At 34.6% G+C, this 25,189-nt stretch overlaps 1 protein-coding gene across 4 annotated transcripts in view; it reads right to left on the bottom strand.

The window, feature by feature from the left end:
• LOC145284013 (phosphatidylinositide 4-phosphatase SAC2-like) overlaps window positions 1-25,189 on the bottom strand; it is a 697,431-nt gene that overhangs the window by 460,066 nt on the left and 212,176 nt on the right. For 2 of the 4 annotated variants that reach the window (XM_080133103.1, XM_080133104.1), the window contains exon 5: window positions 14,128-14,184. The exons of the other annotated variants lie outside the window; for them this stretch is intronic. In XM_080133103.1, coding sequence (XP_079989229.1) covers window positions 14,128-14,184 — 57 coding nt within the window. The remainder of the gene's footprint in view (window positions 1-14,127; window positions 14,185-25,189) is intronic. 4 annotated transcript variants of the gene reach the window in all.

The following is a 25,189-nucleotide window of genomic DNA, read 5'->3' as shown; positions in this document are numbered from 1 at the left end:
AGCTTTTAGTGCGATTCGACCAAAGATTAAACGCTATAACAATTTATTATAAATGATAGAAATTGTCTCAGTAAGACCTAAAAATGGCTGATACATTAAACAGAAAAATAGATGTGAAGAAAAATTTAAAAAAAAAAAAAATTAAAAAAAAAAAAATTAAAAAAAAAACATGAAAAAAATGTAAGCTTAAATTTGCCTACAATTTAATACTAAAAACATAAGATTTCAAAATTTGTTTATTTCGTATAATCAAACTATCGATAACATTCCACAACTATTTAAAAAAAAAAAAAAATGTTTAACACAACACAAAATAGAGGATGATGGAAATGTAGAAAATGAAAAACGACAGAGATAGAGACGGAGAAAGGACTAGAAAGGGGGGGGAGAGAAAGGACTAGAAAGGGGGGGACTAGAAAGGGGGGGAGAAAGGACTGGAAAGGGGGGGGGGGAGAAAGGACTGGAAAGGGGGGGGGGAGAAAGGACTAGAAAGGGGGGGGGGAGAAAGGACTAGAAAGGGGGGGGGAGAAAGGACTAGAAAGGGGGGGGGAGAAAGGACTAGAAAGGGGGGGGGGAGAAAGGACTAGAAAGGGGGGGGAGAAAGGACTAGAAAGGGGGGGGAGAAAGGACTAGAAAGGGGGGGGGAGAAAGGACTAGAAAGGGGGGGGGAGAAAGGACTAGAAAGGGGGGGGGAGAAAGGACTAGAAAGGGGGGGGGGAGAAAGGACTAGAAAGGGGGGGGAGAAAGGACTAGAAAGGGGGGGGAGAAAGGACTAGAAAGGGGGGGGAGAAAGGACTAGAAAGGGGGGGGAGAAAGGACTAGAAAGGGGGGGAGAAAGGACTAGAAAGGGGGGGGAGAAAGGACTAGAAAGGGGGGGGAGAAAGGACTAGAAAGGGGGGGGAGAAAGGACTAGAAAGGGGGGGGAGAAAGGACTAGAAAGGGGGGGAGAAAGGACTAGAAAGGGGGGGGAGAAAGGACTAGAAAGGGGGGGGAGAAAGGACTAGAAAGGGGGGGGAGAAAGGACTAGAAAGGGGGGGGGAGAAAGGACTAGAAAGGGGGGGGAGAAAGGACTAGAAAGGGGGGGGAGAAAGGACTAGAAAGGGGGGGGAGAAAGGACTAGAAAGGGGGGGGAGAAAGGACTAGAAAGGGGGGGGAGAAAGGACTAGAAAGGGGGGGGAGAAAGGACTAGAAAGGGGGGGGAGAAAGGACTAGAAAGGGGGGGGAGAAAGGACTAGAAAGGGGGGGGAGAAAGGACTAGAAAGGGGGGGGAGAAAGGACTAGAAAGGGGGGGGAGAAAGGACTAGAAAGGGGGGGGAGAAAGGACTAGAAGGGGGGGGGGGAGAAAGGACTAGAAAGGGGGAGGAGAAAGGACTAGAAAGGGGGGGGAGAAAGGACTAGAAAGGGGGGGGGAGAAAGGACTAGAAAGGGGGGGGGGAGAAAGGACTAGAAAGGGGGGGGAGAAAGGACTAGAAAGGGGGGGGAGAAAGGACTAGAAGGGGGGGGAGAAAGGACTAGAAGGGGGGGAGAAAGGACTAGAAGGGGGGGGAGAAAGGACTAGAAAGGGGGGGGAGAAAGGACTAGAAAGGGGGGGAGAAAGGACTAGAAAGGGGGGGGGAGAAAGGACTAGAAAGGGGGGGGAGAAAGGACTAGAAAGGGGGGGGAGAAAGGACTAGAAAGGGGGGGGAGAAAGGACTAGAAAGGGAGGGGAGAAAGGACTAGAGAAGAGGGGAGAAAGGACTAGAGAAGAGGGGAGAAAGGACTAGAGAAGAGGGGAGAAAGGACTAGAGAAGAGGGGAGAAAGGACTAGAGAAGAGGGGAGAAAGGACTAGAGAGGGGGGAGAAGGACTAGAGAGGGGGGAGAAGGACTAGAGAGGGGGGAGAAGGACTAGAGAGGGGGGAGAAAGGACTAGAGAGGGGGGAGAAAGGACTGAGGGGGGGGGGGAGAAAGGACTGAGGGGGGAAGTGGGAGATAAAGAGAGAGAGAGGGAGCGACTGAGACAGGAAATATGGATGAGAAAATAAATGAAGGAGGACAAGAAAAAATTGGAATGTGGAAGGAGGAGGGAAAAAAGGGAAATAAAAGATAGAAGAGAAATAAAGAAAGGTGGAGAAAAAAATGGAGATAGTGAGAAGGAGAGAGAAAGGGACAAGAGAATTAACTGTGCATTTGACAATAATTTGTTTGACTATCAGATAAAAGACAGACATGCATCTCCATGCGCAAACAACTTACCAAAATGTTAAATTTGTTTTTTGTTTATTGAATGAAAAGTGCATTCAAAAATTATGTGATTAAAAAAAAACTTAGATGAAAAAAAAAAATACTAACTCGTTTATATATTATTTGACTTAATTTGTAGATAGAGTTAGTAAAAAAAAAATGCTATTGACAATTCAAAAGATTTGTAGCATATCATTTGTAATGGTTCTTCATTAATTTGCCAGAAATCGATTCAAACAGAATTCCCACTTCAAAAGGCAGAAAATCTTTGAGAAATTGTCTTTTCAAGTTCACATTTTTAAAAATGCATATAATCATAGACACGTTATTTCAATACTAATACAGTTCGTGAATGTTTTTGAATTGAAGAAAAAAAATGTTAAAAATTCATTTTACTCAACACAGAAATTGTTTCAACCTCCCATGACTTATCAGCTGTGTTTCTAAGTTTCCCCAATGATATCAAAAATGGTGTACTTCTTTGTTTGGTGTTAAATGGTGTTTTCAAACAGTATAAGACCACATTGCCTTCCTCGAGAGTTTGGTTAATAAACAAACTTTGAAATGCAACATAAAACAACATAAGTGGCTAAATACTAAAAAGAATTTGGGGCAGTTTGTGTTCAACTTAGAAGAAATCCCAAAATTATTTGTTCACGAAACTATTGAATTTCTAAAAAATACATTTCACAGGATTACGAATAAGACTTTCATTTCGTAAATATAACCCCCACCCCGTCTTTTAGTTATAAGTGTTTAAGTTGCAAGGAAAACATTAAAATTTGTTCTTATTATGGCATCATTTTAAACAGTGGTTTTTACTGATTTTCTCGGTAACAAGGTTCTAAAATGTAAGAGAATAAGTAGAACAAAAGCGATCTATTTATGATTGTGATAATTTTACATTATCTAGTTTGGCCAAGTAACTAGCGGTGTAGGGGCTCTACACTGTAGGGCCTTTGTCTGGGCGTAAAATACACTTAAATATATTTTAATTTGTCCAGATTTAGCATATATAATCATAGAATCGTAATTTCAAAAGTTTTTAAAAACAAAATCTGCATTGGAATGCCATCAGCTAGAATCGAAACCGAAACTGTAGCATTCAAAGCTGGTGACGTTATCACTGTACCAACGTGACACGCATATGAACTGATTAAAAATTAAAAATTAAAAATAAACTAAGATGAATGTACAAAACGTTTAACGATTTATTTTCTATTTTTGGCCTCTTAAAACAATTTTAACCAGCTAAAGACCCATAAAAGAACGGTCCGTAAAAAAAAAATCCAATCATTTGAGGCCCCTAGCACCGCTCTGCGAGTTTTAGTTTTAGAGGAGATAGCGTTTGAAAATATGGAGCCAGACAGATATATAACGTTTTATATATTAAATAAGTTACAGGACAGTGCTCTGAGCTTTAGAATGTGCTTCTGCAGATTTGTCATTTAGGAGTTCAGCACATAACAGCTTAATTGGAAAATGGTCTGATTGGGATTTGTTCTAGTGTATGTGTTTTTTTGTTTTTTGTTGTTGTTTTTTTTTTTGTATGGGAGCCCACTGTCTCTTCCACATTCAATAATTTACATCATTTAGATTTGCTTTTTGTAACATCATTCGGTGTGCACAAGGATAATATACAAGATCCACAGAGTTTTAGTAATCTATATATATATATATATTATAAATGTGACCTTGTCTGTCTGAGGAATGGTCTCTACCAAACTACTCAGTCAATTTTTGCTCTGTAGGCTTGAAACTTGATATCTAGGGGATTTGGTTCTGGAACAAATTTGAGTTTGGCCTTTAGCCGAAAAAAATCGTTATTAAGGTGGTCAAAATTGAAAAAAAAATTGAAACTTGGCAGGCCTAAGTCGACTTAAAGTGTTCTTGTATGTATATGCATATATACATTTATATGCATTAAAGTCGATTATATTTTAACATTCTGTTATCCATCTTCCGATAGCTCAAATGATAACAGCTTAGATTGGAGCACAAATTTTTTTTTTCAATTTTAGCGGATGACCCCACCCCAAGTCACTTTTTAAATCAGTACTATATATTGGGTACAATATAATAATCAATAGAGTATTGGCTCTATAATGATAAATACAAAATCTGCCTAAATTAAAATATATTAAAGCATATTTTATGATTGGGCAACGCCGGTCAGCCTGCTAGTAATATATAAATGTAAATGTCTGAAAGTTTGTTTTGTTTTTGCTTTTCGTGGAAGTTGCTCCAGACAACAAATGAAGCCTTGTGATGTAAATAGTTAAACCTAATAAGAAAAATGGGAGAGGAAGAAATTATTACTTCAAAATAAGCTAAACCTGAAAGAGACCCCACTGCCAGCATTCAATCCCCTAACCCGACAAAAAGGCTAGCCAAAAGGTAAGCCCGCTCTTCATAAGCGAAATAGGAAAGAAATAGTCTCACAAGGCTGGCTGACAAAAGAGTCAGCTCCTAAAAACGGTTGGATTCAAAAGTTTGAGATTCGGCAGCGGCATAACAAAGACATAGGTCAAGAATTAGGGGGAATTCGTAGGACTAACCTGAGTTACCGCTAAAAGCAAAGAATCAAGACGAAAATAATACCATCCCCCAAGAAATAATACTTCCTTAGCCCCTCTCTTTCTCTTTCTCATAAACCGGACACAAACCAGGAACTGTTATCCAGAGTCCCTCATCATCTCCCCCTCCCTTTTTCCTTAACCAATCCCTAGCCAGCACGACAGGCGAGTAGGCAGTATACTCTTAGCACCGAAACCAACGAGACGTACGTTGCCGGCGAACATTATTAACAAGAGGTGTACTTACTCCAAAATGTAAAAAGACAAATAATGTTCTTTTCCTTTTAAAGTTTAACATTTGTATTACTTTTATTATTTCAGCAACAACTAATGAAGACAAGCGCCAGCCATGGTTACAAATCAAAATAATAGTGATGACAGAAATTGGACACTGAATCGCGAGCTCATAGTCTGCTCTGCTAACCACTGCCATTAGTTTTTCATTTGAATCGGGAAGTTGAAATACGCCATTTTGGACTCGTAACTGTGGAAACTCAATTTAGTTGTCTTTCATCGATTTAAGATGGAGAAATCACCACCAAAAGTCACTTTTTTTTTTGTTTACTTTTTTGACGTCTCATTTTTTTTTAAAGCTATAAAACGGACAATTCATGGAAACGAGTGCACACACTTGAAATATGTGTGAATACAAAAATATGGTTGAGCATTAATTTATATGTGTAGACATGTATTTATGTGTAGTCGCGTTTTGATTCTATTTTTTTTCTTTCTTTCTTTTTTTTACATGACAGAACACCAATATATAGATGCATATTGGTTATTATTGTAAATGCAATTCATAACTCTCTCATGTTCAAACCCACAACTAAAATAAATCAATGTGACAGGATATTGAATTCTCAACATGCAAGTCTTTAAGAATCAGAACAAAAAAAAAATGACATATTGGATATTAACTGAGTTACTGAAGCAAAACAGTGTTCAAATATTTATGATGCTCAGCCAGAATCGTGCATAAAAATGCTGTCGAATATACATGTTTTTTTTTCTGTAACCATGTGACAAAGAACAAAACACAATGGGACATTGAATAAACTGGCAACAGTCACACTCAAAATCTAATATACAAACGGACATATGTCTGTCTACCAGTTTCCATATTTTCAAACTCTATCTCCTCCGAAACAAAAAAATTGCAGAGCAGCGCTATGGGTTTCAAATGATTGGATATTTTACTGGACATTTTTTTTTTATGGGTCTTCAGCCAGTTCAAATTGTTTTTAATGGGTCAAAATTGCAAAAAAAAAAAAAAAAATCGTTAAACATTTTGTACATTCATCTTAGTTTATTTTTTAATCAGTTTATATGCATGACAAACGGTTTTTTTTTTAAATTCACGCCCCCCCCCATTTTCAAATGTCTATTAAAAAGTAAATAATTTATGTACCAAAGTTTTATATATCACAAATTGAAGATAAAAGATCAATAAATAATGTATTCAAATTTAAAACAAAAAAAGTAGTGTTTTTTAGAAATTTACCTGTAAAGTCCGAAGTTTAAAACCTTTAAAAAAAACAAACAAACACGTTGTTTTTTTTTTTAATAAAACCTTGTTCCTTGCTCCTTTAATTGAAAAAAAAATTAGGGCTTGAATTACATTTTTCGAGGAGTTATAAGCTTCGAAAGATAGCGGGTGGAATTATTCAATAGTTTTCACGAAATTTCTGACACTGTGTCGGTCTGTCTCCATATTTTCAAACTCCATCTCTCCCGAGACTAAAAGTCGCAAAGTAATGCCAGGGGCCTCAAATGATTGTTGTTGTTTTTTTTTTGTTTTTGTTTTTTTTAACGGGCTGTTCTTTTATGAGTCTTTAACTGTTAAAATTGTTTTTAAGGCTTCAAAAATACGTCAAAATTGAAAAAAAAAAAAAATCGTTAAACATTTTCTACATTCATCTTAGTTCATTTTTTAATCGGTTTATATGCATGTCACGTTGGTACTGTGGTAACGTCACCAGCTTTGAATGCCAGTTTCGGTTTCGATTCTAGCTGATGGCACTTAAATACTTTTTATTTTTACTTTTTAAATCACAACTATAGTAATATATACGAAATCTGGACAAATTAAAATATATTTAAGCGTATTTTACGTGCGGGCAAAGCCTCCCCCCTCCCCCTCCTAGTGATGTATTAAAAAAAGAATTAAAATAGACTGCTCTCAAATGCAAGGCCGGCTCATTCTTAGACATGATGAAAAAACATTTGCAGTCAAAATAATTATTGTCCGATATGTGTTAAGGTTAACATATTTGAAGGATAAAAATCTAAAGCCACCAGGTTCATATAATAGTGCTCAATAATAGTGCTCAATAATAGTGCTCAATAATAGTGCTCAATAATAGTGCTCAATAATAGTGCTCAATAATAGAGCTATTTAAATATTTATTTATACAGATGTGTACAAGCTTTGCTACACTGACATGACAATGTTTCGATCTGTAATTATTGAAACATAGCAATGCTAGTCTAGCAAAGCTTGGACATGTTTATATAAATAAATATTGATATGTATAGGTATACGCACTCTATCATATGATGAGCCATAGTACGGTGAAACACGTGTGTAGATTTGCTGACGACACTATGCTCTATAAAAGATTGTACCTATTTACTATGCCTCCCCACGGGGCAGAGTTAGACACCAGGGTCGTTTTTTAGTGTGGAGAAAAGGTACAAAAATAATAATTGTCTCAGTCGTGAAGGATTTCTCCTCCACCGAAAGAGAACAAGAAATAGAAGTGCAGCATCTGAAGAACAGATACTACACTTTGAGATATTAAATCTTTTATTCATGTTAAAAAAATACAGAAAAAATCAACGATGAACAAAAAAACTTAGGCACATGGCCAACTCAAAAGGGGGGATTTTGGGGGTCGTTGGTCATCCTTGTCACTCCAGAACTAAACAAAGTCAAAAGTTTCTCCCAGCTAGTATCTTCTTTTTGATCTTGTCCCGAAGGCCAAGTACTCTATAAAAGATTGTAGGGGAAAACTCATGATTAGATATCTAAAGGAATGCGGCCAAAACTGGATGGTAATGGTCAATGCTGCTAAGACTAAGCTTATTTCCTTTAATAATTACAAGAAACCTTCTCAATCACTGATTGCCATAGCTAACGATTAGGGCTATGACAAGGGAATATTCTTTTCATTGTTTTGACTCTCGAGTATATATCCGACACATTTAATCAATCGAGAACCACATCACTATCTAAAAAAACATAGGATATTAACCGATATATACTCGAGAGTCAAAAATAATGAAAAGAATATTCTCTTGTCATAGCCCTAATAAGGATACACGTTTTTTTTTTGTTTGTTTTTTTTTGTTTTTTTTACAAAGGAGTCACTACTTATCAAGGCCCGGAGGCCACTCGAGGATAAGGGTTAATGAGTGTACAGTAGTCAAAGGGAACATGTTGTAGTCATCAGAAAGTACTTTCCTCAAGCTCCTAGGCTTAACATTCACAAACATAAATTAGAAGAAATATATTGAGGTAGTTGCCAAAGCTGCTGTGAAGAAAGTGGGCTCCTTTTATCATGCTAGAAGGCAACTCGCACCAGATAGTATCCTCCATCTCTACAAAGCCACTATTCACCCATGCATGGAACATTGCTGCTACATCTAGACTGGTGCATCTGTTACTCTCGCTCCTAGATAGGGTTAAAAAAAAAAAAGAGTCGCCAACCTAATAGGTCCTGCACTGTCGGCCAAACTCCAACCTCTGTCCCATCGCCAAAATATGGCATCCCTGTGTCTGTTTTACAAGTAACTTAATGACAGCTACTCTGACGAATTCGAAGCACCCCCTCGATGTAAATACCCTTCACAAACCAGACCAGTAGCAAAATCCCACCCCTGCACTGTAGAGATCCCTAGATGCCGTAAAGCCTTCTACTCAAATAGCTTTTTTCCTTAAACTGTTAGACTTCAGAATTCCTTCCCAAGCCCCTGCTTCCCCGACTGTACCGACATGCAGAAGTTCAAGTGTGATGTAAACATCCATCTTGCTGCTCAACTCCCTACATCTTGCTGCCCGGCTCCTTACATAGTGCCCTTGCAAATCTAGTCCCTATTAGTAGCTTCTTATGACTTAGTGGCACTGTACCTTGTTTGAGTTGAATAAACAGTAAAATAAAATAAATGTTTTGTGTGTGTGTGTAAATTTAATGGGAGACAACTCCAGCAGAGAGCTCAGTAAAGGAAACCAATTCTAGGTCGCTTTTGTTTGAATTTGAAACCGACGGTACTGATATTGTTTTAATCTTCTATAATACAAAATCGCACCATTTTTTTTTTTTTCTAATGACTGTATCGTTTGAAAAATAAAAATAATTCTATATTATAAATGCATTCTCTCTCTTTATATATATATATATATATATATATATATATATAAAAGGCTCCTTCAGTCTCTGACAGACTATGGATACCCACAAAGAGGTGCCGGCGCATGAAATTTTTGTGGCAGGAGGTGCGCAATCTCCAACCACACCTCTCCTGAGTCGACATTGTTAAATACCAGTGGCAAGTGAAGTATATGTACAGGACAACTGGAAACAAATGCTGAGATAAGCGGAGAATATATATATATATATAACTACTTCATTTATTCGCATAAATTTAATATACGAAAGTATAGATTTATGCGTAAACTTTAAGTATTTACTTCAAAAGTGCTCAATACGTAGGTAGAGCTAGTTAGTAATTTATAAAATATATATGGCGATTAAGCTACACTGAATATCCTGCGTTTCATCCAACTATAGGATTCGTCAGGCTTAAGCCTGACGAATCCTATAGTTGGATGAAACGCAGAATATTCAGTGTAGCTTAATCGCCATATATATTTTATAAATTACTATAAATATATATATATATATATATATATATATATATATATATATATATACATATAGTCATCGACATACAGTACTGTTTCGCTGTATCACAGCGAATCAGTGCGGCTAGACAAGTAACTACCTCAAGCCAGGATCAAAACCCAACCGCCAGTGCGACAGTCAAGGCTTTGAACCATTACGCTAAATCGGCAGCTGCTGTGCGGGTAGTGAATTAACAATATTTTGACATCGTCCGAATACCTAAGCTCAATTTGTTTACACAAAGAGCATCGCTTAATACGGCAATGGTATATCGTGTATCAATTCCCAATATGCTCAACTAGAGAGAGAGAGAGAGAGAGAGAGAGAGAGAGGTCAAAGCCATCCTTCTGAGAGGGTGCTTACATGAGTTTATCATGAAGCATGGGTTGTACAATTTCTACCCCACTTTCTTTTGAGCCAGCACTGCTTGAATCCAGTAGCAATGACAAATCCAAGATAACTAGAAACAATGTTAAGATATGCAGAAAAACACTAGCACGATTTTGGATTTTTTTTTTTTTTTTAAATCACGTTCTCACGAAGGTTTGAAAGTTTACTATTTAACCTATAAATGACGGGAGGTATGCATGACTTTTTTTCTCCCAAGATTATTACTGACAGTGGTGAAGTAGTCCTGACAGAATGCGTATAGGTAATTATAAAGAATAAAGGTCATCGAAAAAATAGTTTTCGGAAATACACAGGCGTGAGTATTGCTGCCACATCTGGGCAGGAGCTTCAAAAAACAGCCTATCCTGCCTTGACAGAGTACAAAATAGACTTTGTGGCTTAGTGAGGGATGCCCTTTTCTCTTCCCTCCAACCTCTTTCCACAGAAGAGACGTTGCGAGCCTGTCTTTGTTTTATCGTTATTTCCATGGCAAGTGCTCGTCCGAGCTCCAATCTCTGGCCCCGCCCCCTCGCCAATCTTTCACGATAAACACCCATCTAGTTGAAACCACTGTCAGTAATTTTCCCCACTCTTTAACTGTGCCAAAATCAAAACATGAATTCCATGAACAAAGCTTCTTTCTTAGAAGTGCACGCCAGTGGAACTCTCTTCCGTCTGCCCGTTTCCCACCTGACTACAACTTGGATGTCTTCAAGTTCAACATAAACAAATTCCTGATGAACCGCCCCATTAAGACACTTTATCAAATCTCCAATACTAACGATTACTACGATTATATCCCATTGATTACTCTACACGCAATAACCCTTATCCCCGAGTGGCTTCTGGGCCTTAATAAAAAGCCAAGTACGTCCAAGGATGGAATATTGTTGCCATATCTGGGCAGGAGCTGCTAAAAACAGCCTATCCTGGCTTGACAGAGTACAAAATAGACTGTGGCTTAGTGGGGATGCCCTTTTCTCTACCCTGCAATCTCTCTCCCACAGAAGAGACGTTGCGAGCCTATCCTTGTTTTATCGTTATTTCCATGGCAGGTGCTCGTCTGAACTCCAATCTCTGGTCCCCCCTCGCCAATCTTTCACGAAAATCTAGCTGAATCCACTGTGAAAAATTTCCCCCACTCTATATCTGTGCCTAAATCAAAACGTGGATTCCATGAACAAAGCTTCTTTCTTAGAACTGCACGCCTGTGGAACTGTTCCGTCTGCCTGCTTCCCACTGGACTACAACTTGGATGTCTTCAAGTCCAACGTTAACAAATTCCTAATGAACCACCCCCTTAAGTAAACACTTCATCAAATCTCCACACTAACGTAATGTACTTTCAATAACCCTTATCCCTGAGTGGCTTCCGGGCCTTGATAAGTGGTGATCACTGTGTAAAAAAAAAAAATAAATAAATAAAAATAAATAAATAAGTGGTGCCCTCCATGTAAAAATAAAATAAAAAAAAATATTTTTCTTATTTCACACCAAATAATACAAAAGAGCCGGTCCACACAAAGATATTTTATACAAAAATGGAGGTTTAATCTTTATAATTTGAGAGTTCACACAGAAAAAGGGATTCATTAGCTGATTTAAAGTTGAAGTCTTAGTTGCCAAATTAAGGGTCGTGAATTATGCGCAGACCAGAAAAGTCGTAACCAAACTTTCCCACTCAATTATAAAAAATTAATAAAAAACAAAATATTTCGAGATTCATTGATAGTAAATGACATTTCTAGCATTTGATTAGATAATAATCTCCCTTCTTCGAATTTACTGACAGAGTTGGGCAGGGAATGTCCTCTTGCTATTTAGTTCAATCCATCAGTTCCTATTTACTTGCCTCCCCATGAGGGCAGAGTTAGACACAAGGTCGGTTATTAATGTAGGGAAAATCCAGCTTCCCAAAAATGGGCACTCTGGATAGGAACAAAAATAAAAATTGTCTCAGTCGTGACGGATTTCTCCTCCACTGACCAATGACAGAAAAGGTGAAGGGTAGTTACAGGAGAGATGTTACACTTTGTTTCTAGCGAAACCCTCTCGTGAGGTTGCCTAGCTTTCAAGTCTTTGATAGCTGCAGACCAGGTCTTACGTGAGCAGCTATTGCCAGAAGTCACCAACTTGTGCAGACTATTTATTTAATTGACAAAATCGGGTTTGTATTACTGTACACATAGATTCGAAAAAATTGTCAAAAAACAAATATATAACAAATAAATGTTATCAAAGGCAAGATAAGTTACTTTTCTACCAAACTGGATACATTTTTTTTTGTTTTTATTCAATGTAACATGTTTATTCAGCTCGAAAAACATGCAGTGTTTAACGATGTATTGGAAAATTCAAAATGGCGCCCGACACTCTCTTTAACATGGTAAGTTTGGGAAAAGATTTTATAAATAATAAACTAGACAAAATACTATTAAAATGACACCGAATATATGTCAACTTATGTCACGGTAACATATAATGAGCGAATTTCTAACAGTATTTTTTCTGGTTTATTATTTATAACATCTTTTCCTGAACTTACCGTGTTAAAGAGAGTGTCGGGCGCCATTTTGAATTTTCCAATACATCGGTAAACACTGTATGCTTTTCGAGCTGAATAAACATGTTACATTGAATAAAAACACGAAAAATATATCCAGTTAGGTAGAAAAGTAACTTATCTTGCCTTTTATAACATTTATTTGTTATATATTTGTTTTTTGACAATTTTTTCGAATCTATGTGTACAGTAATACAAACCCACAAAATCTAAAGAATTCAACTTAAAAAAAAGATAACCAATCAAAGATTTTAATATTTCTTTTGTTTTACACATTTTCAGCATGATTAGCGTTCTTTAAATTTTTTTTTTTTTTTTTTTTTTTTTGCTGACGTCTAAAGCAATTCAGACTCCTAATTCCACAACAATAAGAAGGCTGCCTGGCGTTGCTCGGTCGTAAAATATGCATAAATATTATATTTTAATTAATGCCGGATTCTTGTTTATTATAAACAAAAATACCATAGGTATTTAACGTTAAATTCCTTAAGTAAAAAAAAAAAAAATGTAGAAAAGAAAATTAAGAAAAAAAGTGAAGAAAAAAATGTAGAAAAAGAATGAAGAAAAAAAAATGACGAAAAAAAATGAAAAAAAGAAAAAAATAAAAATGAAAAAATATGAAAATGAAAAAATGAAAAATGAAAAAATGAAAAAATGAAAAAATGAAAAAATGAAAAAATGAAAAAATGAAAAAATGAAAAATGAAAAAAAAATGAAAAAAAAAATGAAAAAAATAAATGAAAATAAAGGAAAAAATAAAGAAAAATAATGAAGAAAATAAAGAAAAAATAAAGAAAAAAACGGAGAGAAAAATGGAGAAAAAAATGGAGAAAAAATGGAGAAAAAAATGGGAAATAAAATGAAAAGTGAAGAAAAAAAATGAAGAAAAAAAACAGGAAGAAGCTTAGACATGTGCATGTGAGTATTGTTTTTTTTTTCTAAACAGTTCACAGCTGAGATCGAAACCAAAACCTAAAGACAGCGAGTTAAGTACACAATCTATATAAAGTGTTTTCTGAACCTACTTATTCTTAACATAAAGAAGCTGTCATTTTTTTTCTGGCCGTGCATACACATTCGCATTCGTGAAACAGTTGACAAACAAAAATCTGACGACCTTCCACATACCAATTTTTCAATTTTTAACACTTTTTCCAGATAAAAACGGATTAAAAAGTTTTCCACGTGTCTGAATCCCCTATATACCAAATTCCAAGTCTGTAGATAAAAAATTTGTTGAGTATATAGGTTGAGAAGTGTTCTCACACACACACATACACACACACTCACTTTTATAGATATATAGATTAAGATGTCAAATATTTGAGAAAAAGATGCAAAATGAAGAACCCAACACATTTTATGATATAAATTTTTGAATTGTCCATCGTAGATTGTAATTTTTATAGTTTTAGATGAAAAAAAAAATAATAAAACGTCTAAATCCATAATTTCTATTGGGAAGGGACTTACCTGGAATACCGATTCCTTTTCAGGTTGAACAATATTATATAAATCTGTCAGAAAAGACTGAACAAAGTTTGTGGATAAAAATTATTTTTTTTATAAATAAGGTTAAGCATTTTTTTTTTTAAATCAGCTTAATATAAAAAACATAGTAGTTTATAAAAACATTTTATAAAAAAAAAACAAAAAAACATACAATCAGGGGCAGAAACAGTGGTTATGTTATTTAGTAATCAAACTTTAAAAGCAGTAATGTCATTATAACCAAACAATTAAAAATCTACAAAAAGTAATTTATAGGAAATATAGTATTTATAATACATTTGCTATCAAAATTTTTTTTAACTAATTCTGACAAAGGTCAGTATTTTACTAAAATACAAATTTTTAGCTCAAAATATCAATTTTATATGTTCAAAAATAAAAGAGTCAAATTTCAAAATTTTATAAAATGAATCTTATAGTAGTGGGATTTTAAAAATATATATATACAAACTTTTATTAAAATATAACAATTTTTTTTCGGTTTTTAAGCACAAAATGAAACTTCCGGTACAAATTAATCATTGCATGAATATAGAAAAATGTAAAAATTCAAAGTTTTGTTCACATCACAAAATAATTTAATATTATTACTTTAACTATCAAAAATGTTTTAAACAAACTTAGAAATAAACTTTTCTATTTTTCAGTGTAGGTTTATCAAAAAAAAAAAAAGTTTTAAAAAATAAAGTAATTTATAGTGAGCATAAAATATTCCAATGGAATTGCTCGACACCCAGGCAACAAAACTTTAATATTAACACTTTAACTATCAAAAATGTTTTTAAAAAACTCAGGAATAAACTTTTCTATTTTTCAGTGTAGGTTTATCAGAAAAATGTTTAAAAAAAAAAACATGTCTGAAGATTTGATATGATATTAGGCCTAAAGTAATTTATAGTGAGCAAATAATATTCCAGTGGAATTGAATGAAAGCTCTGGTTGATATAAATCTTACTAAAATATGGTATGCTCCATCTAAAGTATTTTGTTATAAAACCTTGTAATGTTTCTAAATAGGTTGGTTGTTTTGTTTTACGGCATATCAACCCTTTTCAGGTTATTTAATGTCAAATCCATTGATTTTGAAGAAAAATTTTTAATAGAATATGTTTTTTCTTTTTTTTTTTTTTTCAAGTCGGTTTGTTGGAATATTTTGGGAGAGTAATGGGGTATGATCCTACACAGTTGGACGATTCTATTTATAAACGATGCTGCTAAGAACTGACGAATCAAATAAATTCACGTTCTGCTACCAAACCAATCAGAAACCAGAATTGCTTCATAAATATTAAACCTTTTCTGGTGCAATTTCACATGTTCTTTCCCGGGTTTCGACACGGTAAGAATATTTTGTTCTGTGGAACTGTCTACTAGAAACAAGTCACCTACCAGGACTTGTGTGTAACAGCGAACCATGAGAGGATTCAAAATGGCTTACACTTCTACAGGTTATGGGCCCAGTCTGTTTCCACTATTTAACCCATAGTTGGGAATCTAACAGGTACTACCACTGCGGGTCAGAGTGGACCTGGGAGCAATAGCAATTAAAGGGTGGCTTCACACTCCCCAAAGCCCGCAAGCTGGGGCCTCACCATCGGATATAGTTTAAGATCATATCCAAGACTTTCTAAATAGGAGGAAAATAAGAAAGGAGAAAATAGAATAAAAACTTGAGATATGTTTCATCTTGCTGATGTTGACAAAAAATAATGGGCGAAACCAAATGATTGCCCGATTTTTCATATAGAAATTTTAAAGGTTATTATATTTTTAATGTTATCGGAAAATATTTGGTATTAACTCAAATGGCACGGGCACTCACTGCTATTTTGATTGAAACATATTTTAGGGCTGGGTGGCTCAATAGTCTTACTGTCCTTTTCTCTTCTCTGCCATCTCTATCTCACAGAAGAGATGTTGCGAGTTTGTCTCTGATGTATCGTTATTTCCATGGCAAGTGCTCGACTGAGATTTAATCTATAGTCCCTCCTCGCCAAACTTTCACAAGAAACACTCGTCTAGCTGAAAACACTATCAATAATTCCCCTTACTCTTTACCTGTGCCTAAACCTAAACGTAGATTCCATGAAAAAGGCTTCTTTCTTAGAACTGCACGCCTGTGGAACTGTCTTCCGTTTTCTTACTTTCCAGCTGACTACAATCTGATTGTCTCCAAGTCCAATGTAAACAAGTTTTTGATGAGCCGTTCCACTAAAGTTAATAAATTTACCGAATTTCCATTACTAACAATTACTATATTGTCCAATTGACTACTGTACACTCTTAAACCTTATCCTCGAGTGGTCTTTGGGCCTTGATAAGTGGGGATACCTATGTAAAAAAAAAAAAAAAAATCCCCTCTCCACATCCAGGCAACAACGGGTACCCATGCTAGTACAAATATAAAACTTTTTATTACTCTAAGTAAACAATGCAATTACAAGTTGGGTAACTAGCCTGTCAATTATAGAGAAATGGTCTGACTGTAGGCATACTACCGTTATACTTACTGTTAGTATTGTTGTTATTGATATGCTATTCGAGGTAAGTTATTATATAAGGAAAAGGTGTCAATACTTTACCTATAACACTGTTAAATTACCACCGAGACAGCCAATTAAACTATTAACTTTAATATTTTTCTAAATACCCACCGGAACATTATACCAATGCTAGTCAAAAGGTTATAAAAAAAAAAAAAAATTCAGAACAAACTAAACAGTTAATTAAAAATAAACAATATTTTTTTTAATTTTGACATAGGCACCACCACTTATGAAGGCCCAGAGGCCACTCGAGGATAAGAGTTAAAGAGTGTACAGTAGAAATTGGACAATATAGTAATCGTTAATAATGGAAATCCGGTAAATTTGTTAACTTATATGGAACGGCTCATCAAAAACTTGTTTATGTTAGACTTGAAGACAACCATATTGTAGTCAGCTGGAAAGCAGGAAAACGGAAGACAATTCCACAGGCGTGCAGTTCTAAGAAAGAAGCTTTGCTCATGGAATCTACGTTTAGGTTTAGGCACAGATAAAGAGTGGGGGGGGGGAATTATTGATAGTGTTTTCTGCTAGACGGGTGTTTTTTGTGAAAGTTTGGCGACGGGGGATCATAGATTGGAGCTCAGTCGAGCACTTGCCATGAAAATAACGATAAAGCAGAGACAAACTCGCAACATCTCTTCTGTGAGAAAGAGGTTGTAGGGAAAAGAAAAGGACATCCCCTACGAAGCTACGAAATCTATTTTGAACTCTATCAAGGCAGGATAAGTCCTTTCTAGCAGCTCCTGCCCAGATGTGGCAACAGTACTCCATCCTTGGACGTACCTGGCTCTTATATAGATAGAGAATTGCATCAGCAGTGAGATATCTACTGGATCGATAGGAGGATCTCCCCATTTTTCCAGCGGCCTTGGCAACGGATTAAATGTATGTGTTCCATTTAAGATCAGGAGTAAAGGTATAGATAGAAGTAGTTACTCTATAGTAAAGTTATAACAGATTAAACTTATAACAGATTAAACTTATAACAGATTAAACTTATAACAGATTAAACTTATAACAGATTAAACTTATAACAGATTAAACGTTATAACAGATTAAACGTTATAACAGATTAAAGTTATAACAGATTAAAGTTATAACAGATTAACGTTATAACAGATTAACGTTATAACAGATTAACGTTATAACAGATTAACGTTATAACAGATTAACGTTATAACAGATTAACGTTATAACAGATTAACGTTATAACAGATTAACGTTATAACAGATTAAAGTTATAACAGATTAACGTTATAACAGATTAACGTTATAACAGATTAAAGTTATAACAGATTAAAGTTATAACAGATTAAAGTTATAACAGATTAAAGTTATAACAGATTAAAGTTATAACAGATTAAAGTTATAACAGATTAAAGTTATAACAGATTAAAGTTATAACAGATTAAAGTTATAACAGTTTAAAGTTATAACAGTTTAAAGTTATAACAGTTTAAAGTTATAACAGATTAAAGTTATAACAGATTAAAGTTATAACAGATTAAAGTTATAACAGTTTAAACTTATAACAGATTAAACTTATAACAGATTAAACTTATAACAGATTAAACTTATAACAGATTAAACTTATAACAGATTAAAGTACGCAAAAATAGTTTTAAACATGAATGGTATTTTGCATTATGGTGTATTTGTGTGCAAAACTAAAACATCTCTTCTGTGAGAAAGAGGTTGCAGGGAAGAGAAAAGGACATCCCCTACGAAGCTACGAAATCTATTTTGAACTCTATCAAGTCAGGATAAGTCCTTTCTAGCAGCTCCTGCCCAGATATGGCAACAGTACTCCATCCTTGGACGTACCTGGCTCTTATATAGATAGAGAATTGCATCAGCAGTGAGATATCTACTGGATCGATAGGAGGATCTCCCCATTTTTCCAGCGGCCTTGGCAACGGATTAAATGTATGTGTTCCATTTAAGATCAGGAGTAAAAGTATAGATAGAAGTAGTTACTCTATAGTAAAGTAACAGATTAAAGTTATAACAGATTAAACTTATAACAGATTAAACTTATAACAGATTAAACTTATAACAGATTAAACTTATAACAGATTAAACTTATAACAGATTAAACTTATAACAGATTAAACTTATAACAGATTAAACTTATAACAGATTAAACTTATAACAGATTAAACTTATAACAGATTAAACTTATAACAGATTAAACTTATAACAGATTAAACTTATAACAGATTAAACTTATAACAGATTAAACTTATAACAGATTAAACTTATAACAGATTAAAGTACGCAAAAATAGTTTTAAACATGAATGGTATTTTGCATTATGGTGTATTTGTGTGCAAAACTAAAAGGAAGCTTGAATGAAATAAGATGAAGGCTTTATCTTTCTATCCATCTCTATCCTATTCTCGTTTCGTTGTATTAATACTCGCTAACCCTAACCCTAACCCTACATCGAGCAAAAGGGAATGAAGTGGGGGACATCGCCATCACACTGAACATAAACAGAACGGTTTAACAAGTAATCAAATGAATAATATAAGTTAAGAGTTTGAAATAAAAGGTACTTGGAACTGTTTAATCAAGACATTCAAAAATGAGAATATCGAAAAAGGGTTATAGTGTACGTATCCGTTATGGACTGAAGATCTCCGGAAAAAATCACTTAATTTGATCGAGTAGTTTTTATTTTACAGCAGAAAAACACGTTTTTATGAGAGCGCGTTCAAGTCAGCCATGACGAAATTTGTTGAACACGCCACGGGGAGATAACTCCAGTTAAACCGCCGACACTTCCTCCCCATCTTTATTCCTAGCTTTTCTTCCTAAAGATGGAACCTTTTGCTCGGTATCATAAATTGTTTTTTTTTTTCGCTGTAAAATAAAAACTACTTGATAAAATTAAGTGAAATTTTTTATCCGGAGAACTTCGTTCCATAACGAATACGTGCAATGTAACTTTATTTTCATTTTTTTTTATATCTTCATTAAACTGTACAAGTACCGAAATAAAAATTTAGAGTTTGAAATAGAAATAATTTCTTCACAAATAAACAGAACTTTTCAATTAAACCAGTGTCTTTTCGTTTTCGTTTCCACAAAAACCATCCTTTCATTTTGTACGGTCGCCATTTTTGGGGGGAGGGGGGGGTCTTTTAACACGTTACCTGATTTTAGCGAAAAGCACAAACACAAGTTAACATGTACATTTACTAAAAGTTGTGACGATAGAAACCCCAAGTAAACAAACAAACAAACAAACAAAAAAAATGAGGACTCCCAAACTTTTATTCAATGTTTCCTTAAAAAAAAAAAAAAAAAAAAAAAAAAAGTGAGAAAACAAAATTCCGGAAAAAAAACTTAAAATGAAAGAGTTAAGAAAATTTCAAGATGTTTTGTTCAATGGTTAAAAATTCCCTTTTGATGAAATGAAAGGAGGGGAATGAAATCAGGATGTAAAAGAAATGATACCCCAAAAGTTATGATAAACTGAAACCAATAGCCATAAAATTCTGTTTGTTTGTTTATAGAAAAGTATGGGTTTGTATTACTGTACACATAGATTCGAAAAAGTTGTCAAAAAACAAATATATAACAAACAAATGTTATCAAAGGCAAGATAAGTTACTTTTCTACCGAACTGGATATAATTTTCGTGTTTTTATTCAATGTAACATGTTTATTCAGCTCGAAAAACATGCAGTGTTTACCGATGTATTGGAAAATTCAAAATGGCGCCCGACTGTCTCTTTAACGCGGTAAGTTTGGGAAAAGATGTTATAAATAATAAACTAGACAAAATACTATTAAAAAACAACCGAATATATGTCAACTTATGTCACTGTAACATATATTGAGCGAATTTCTAACAGTATTTTGTCTAGTTTATTATTTATAATACCTTTTCCCAAACTTACCCTCTCCGAGAGAGAGTCGGGTGCCATTTTGAATTTTCCAATACATCGGTAAACACTGTCAGCTTTTCGAGCTGAATAAACATGTTACATTAAATAAAAACACGAAAAATATGTCCACTTTGGTAGAAAAATAACTTCTCTTACCTTTGATAACATTTATTTGTTATATATTTTTTTTTGACAACTTTTTCGAATCTATGTACAGTAATACAAACCCAAAAGTATTTTATCCGGGATTTAAGGGTGTTTTGTTTTTTGTTTATTTGTGAAAAGCTCTGTTTTATGTTTTTTTTGTTTTGTTTTGTTTTGTTGTTTTTGTGAAAAAGTTTACTTTTAAAATGAAATAAATTATTTTTATTTCACACTCTTAACTTACAGTAACCATTTGTCCACCTGAGAAAACGTTATGTATACAAGTTACGTTCGGGCCTTCGAATGCCAGTTAATAACAGAAAGACCTGTTCAGTGCAAAATATCAAAAACTATCAGAAGCAAAAAAGAAAAATAGCAATGGAATTCGATATGGAGAAATAACAAATTCAGAATGAAACAAAATCTAATAACGAAACTGCAGATGCTGTTTAGCTTTTAGTCTTTACATACAAAGCATTTGGTCCCCTTTAAGAAAGGGATTCAGGAGCCCCTCAGCTTCACTCACTTTGGGAAACCTTGATCTATGCAACGGGGAATGGTTTTACAATCTATCTATATATCTAGAAAAGTGAACGTGTGTGTGTGTGTGCATTTCCCTAAGCAATAACTCTGTCAATTTTAAGTCTACAGGCTCGAAAATTGATATACAGGGTACTGAGATTTGAGAAAATCTTTGTGATCGGTTTTCGGCCAGAAATTTGGTTGTTAAGGGGTCAAAGTTCAACGATTTGACCTTTGAGAACTCTACCAAACTCCTCCGACAATTTTGGGTCTAAACACTTGAAATTTTAGATATAGGTCCCTTGGTCATGGATCTAACTTAACTTGATTTGAGCTCAAAACAATAAATGTTAAGGAGTCATAATAGAGGTCAAAGTAAAAAAAAAATTGACCGCTTTTTTTTTTCTTCTTTTTGCTAAATATACACCTCCAAATACCCGGGTAACGCTGGGCTGAAATGCTAGTTGGAAATAAACGATGTGGGGTACAGATGGAGAGAGAAAGATAAAAAAAAAAAAAAGAAGACAGATGATAGCAAAGTAAAGTGAAAGAATTATCTAAAATTGTTTATAGAAATCCCCCCCTCCATCCCTCCTTTTAAAAATAAGCAGATTTATGCTAATAAGTTGCGAACACTGGATAAAACAATCTACCTGATTATATAATAAATTAAAAAAAAAAAAAGAAGTCCAAATTCATTTCTGTATAACCGGTAGAGTTAGGGGTGTCTTGTAAAGTCGACATAAAATAGCTTCCTCAAAATTGCATTAAAAATTCCTGTCGCATCGAAACAAATATTAATTTTGTATTTGTTTCCTCAGCAAAATTGAAAAAAAAATCACAGCAAATTTGTTCTGCAAAAATATTTGAGATTATGAAAATGATCAAGTTGTCAACTTTGATAAAGTCATGGATATGAACAGTCAAGATTTGATGACGATGTGTGGATAGATGTAAACTAAATAGATCAAGATTAGTGAACCTACACAGGATCATAAAAATAGTCTAAGATTGAAAAAAAAAAAAAAAAAAAACTGAAGATATGAATAAATATGAAAACAAATAATTTGTTTAAAGATTAGATAAAAGCAATGTATTAATATTTATGCAATTAATAATATTTAAGATTATATGCATATATAGTACATAATTTATTATATAACCTATATATACTTGTGTATAGTTGGTTAGTTGTTATTGTTTTACGGCATATCAATCCCTTTCAGGTTATTTAATGCCGAATCCAAAGATTTTTAAGAAAATTTTTTTTAATACAATATATTTGTTGTTTTCAAGTCGGTTTCTATTTAACCCATAGTTGGGACCCTAACAGGTACTACCACTCCGGGTCAGAGTGGACCTGGGAGCAATGGCAATTAAAGGGTGGCTCCACACTCCCCAAAGCCCACAAGCTGGAGCCTCACCACTGGATATAGTTTAAGGTCATATCCAGGACCACTTGATTTGATTTTCTGGGAGACGATTTTAAGGTTATTTTTTTTGGGGGGGGGGGGTCGACTTATACATAGGTAATACTGTTAAAGAGCGACTCGGCACTCGATCATAACATAGAAAACGCCATTTTTTTGTGCACTCGGTCTATACAGGTAATCCTAGTAATTAATCACACTCCTTCAGAACCCCACTGCAGTGTGTTTGCCAGCATGTAAGTACATGCACGCTTTTTTAGTGGGAGGCTTAATAGTAATTGAAATAGCTCTAGCAATGTTCACTCTCTAGACGTGGCTATAGGCCTAAGTTTGATATGATGTATTCGGTGATGTTATGATGGTTTTTTTAGTCGGTTAGGAAATGTAGTATTTACGATATGTCGTTCTCTCCTAATTTTAACTATTCAATGAAACCATTTAATGGCACTTAAAGCACACATTCACATTATTACGGACGGTATATTATGGCTTGTGCAATAGTACATAATTTATTATATAACATATATACTTGTGTATAAGTCGATTTTCTGGGAGACAATTTTAAGATTATTTTGGGGAGTTGATTTACACATAGGTGTTATGGGTTTAAATGGTAATAAGAACGAAGGAACACAGGATTTTTAGGAAACGAACATGTATTCACATATATTACAGGCAAAGCAAGTTGAGCAATACCATTCCTCAATGGTGTGCGTGTGCACCCGACCTCCTTGCTCACATGCCAATCTCCGAATGCCAGGCTCTGGTATTCCTTACCGGAAGTTATGTCACCAGAGGAAGTGACGTCATGAGATAGACCATTAATCCCATGGAGGGACGTCTCTAATAATAGGAGGTAATGTATATAATTTATGATATATTATATAATTTTCGGGGAGACGTTTTTAAGATTATTTGCGAGGGGGGGGTCGACTTATGGATAGGTAATATACATTATTTATAAATAATTTACAGTAAGTGCTCACAATGATATCCACATTCTTCTAAACACTTCCTTATTCGAGAGACACGTGATCTTTGTATATTTTGGTCATTCTTATAGTTTTCACACCTTGTGTGACGTTTTCTTCTAGTGTTGGTTTACTAGCATAAAACCACTGATTAAAAATTTCCCACAGGAAGAAATTCAGAGATTTTGGTGGCCATACAACCGACCTTTCACGTCCAATCATTTCCCAGGAAATGCATCCTATTATAAATCTTCGTACTGTGTGTGTGTGTGTGTGTGTGTGTGTGTGTGTGTGTGTGTGTGTGTGTGTGTGTGTGTGACGCGGTTTGTCTCAGCCTACAAGCAATCCACTCAGGCAAGTTAGGTACCAAAATGAAGCTTATGACCCAGCGGATGTTTTAGTGATATTTATGTCCATGTTTTGTTTGTGGAAATGAAAAAAAAAAAAATAACGATTTACTAAACAACATTTTATTTACTGGATACTTTTCCGGTATTCACCGGAAGTTATTATCTCCCTTAGTTAATTCGATTTACTCTCTCTGTGTGTGTGTGTGTGTGAGAGAGATAGTGAGAGAGAGAGACGCGGTTTGAAATGAAGCTTATGACCCAGCAGATGCTTTAGCGATATTTATATCCATGTTTGGTGTATGGAGATGCAAAAAATAAAATAAAATAAAAAAAAATAACGATTCACTAAACATCGTTTTATTTACTGGATATTTTTCTGGTACAAGGACTCAAGTTTCCCAGCTGGGCAAACCTGGGTTCTTGTTCTTCAAATATCTGCACACAATCACAAGATGTGATGGCGCCACAATCCTATGAAATCAAATATCTTGCAGAATTGCTAATAGTATGTACTGGAAGAGATAATAAAATTATGATTTTTGCATGAATTGGTGAAATGTTGTCCAATACAATTAGCCATATTATTATTATTCGTTTTTTTTTTTTTTGTTCCTCCAAGTTAGAATAAAAAAGTAGATGGAGTACTTCCCAGCAAAAATGAATCATGAAACTTGGTTGCAAGATAAACTTATTTCCCCCAGTGTCATTTAGAAATATATCATTTAGTTCCATCGTTCATCTCTTCTAAGATGGCGAGTTGTTTCCCTTCATAGCAATGCTGGGTTACTGGTTACGATGGTATAATTTGGAAAATTGTTCAACCAAGTCAATCAAGCATACCCCTGATGACTCACCTTGAAGCATCTTTAATGTGCGTTTCTCAATATTATTTTATTACTAATTCTTGTTTTCATGATGAAAAAAACATCTAAATATTAATTTAGTGGTCCGTACGTGCAGTGTCACAAAAAGCCATCATCATCGCAAACATTAATTAGTGAGAAACGAATTATCTCCCTTTATAATCGCTCTTTATCGGTTAAAAAGCATTAAAATCATTTCATCCTAAAAAATTTTCAAAAAACATGGCTGTCTGTTTACAGTTTCAAATTGGCTATTTTATTTGATAATTTTAAAAAGGTCATGTTGAAAGGATACTAA

Source organism: Euprymna scolopes, chromosome 8 (genome assembly GCF_053919585.1).
Source record: "Euprymna scolopes isolate OS-2025 chromosome 8, ASM5391958v1, whole genome shotgun sequence".
Lineage (NCBI taxonomy): Eukaryota > Metazoa > Mollusca > Cephalopoda > Sepiida > Sepiolidae > Euprymna > Euprymna scolopes.
This window is presented reverse-complemented; position numbering and strand designations above follow the sequence as displayed.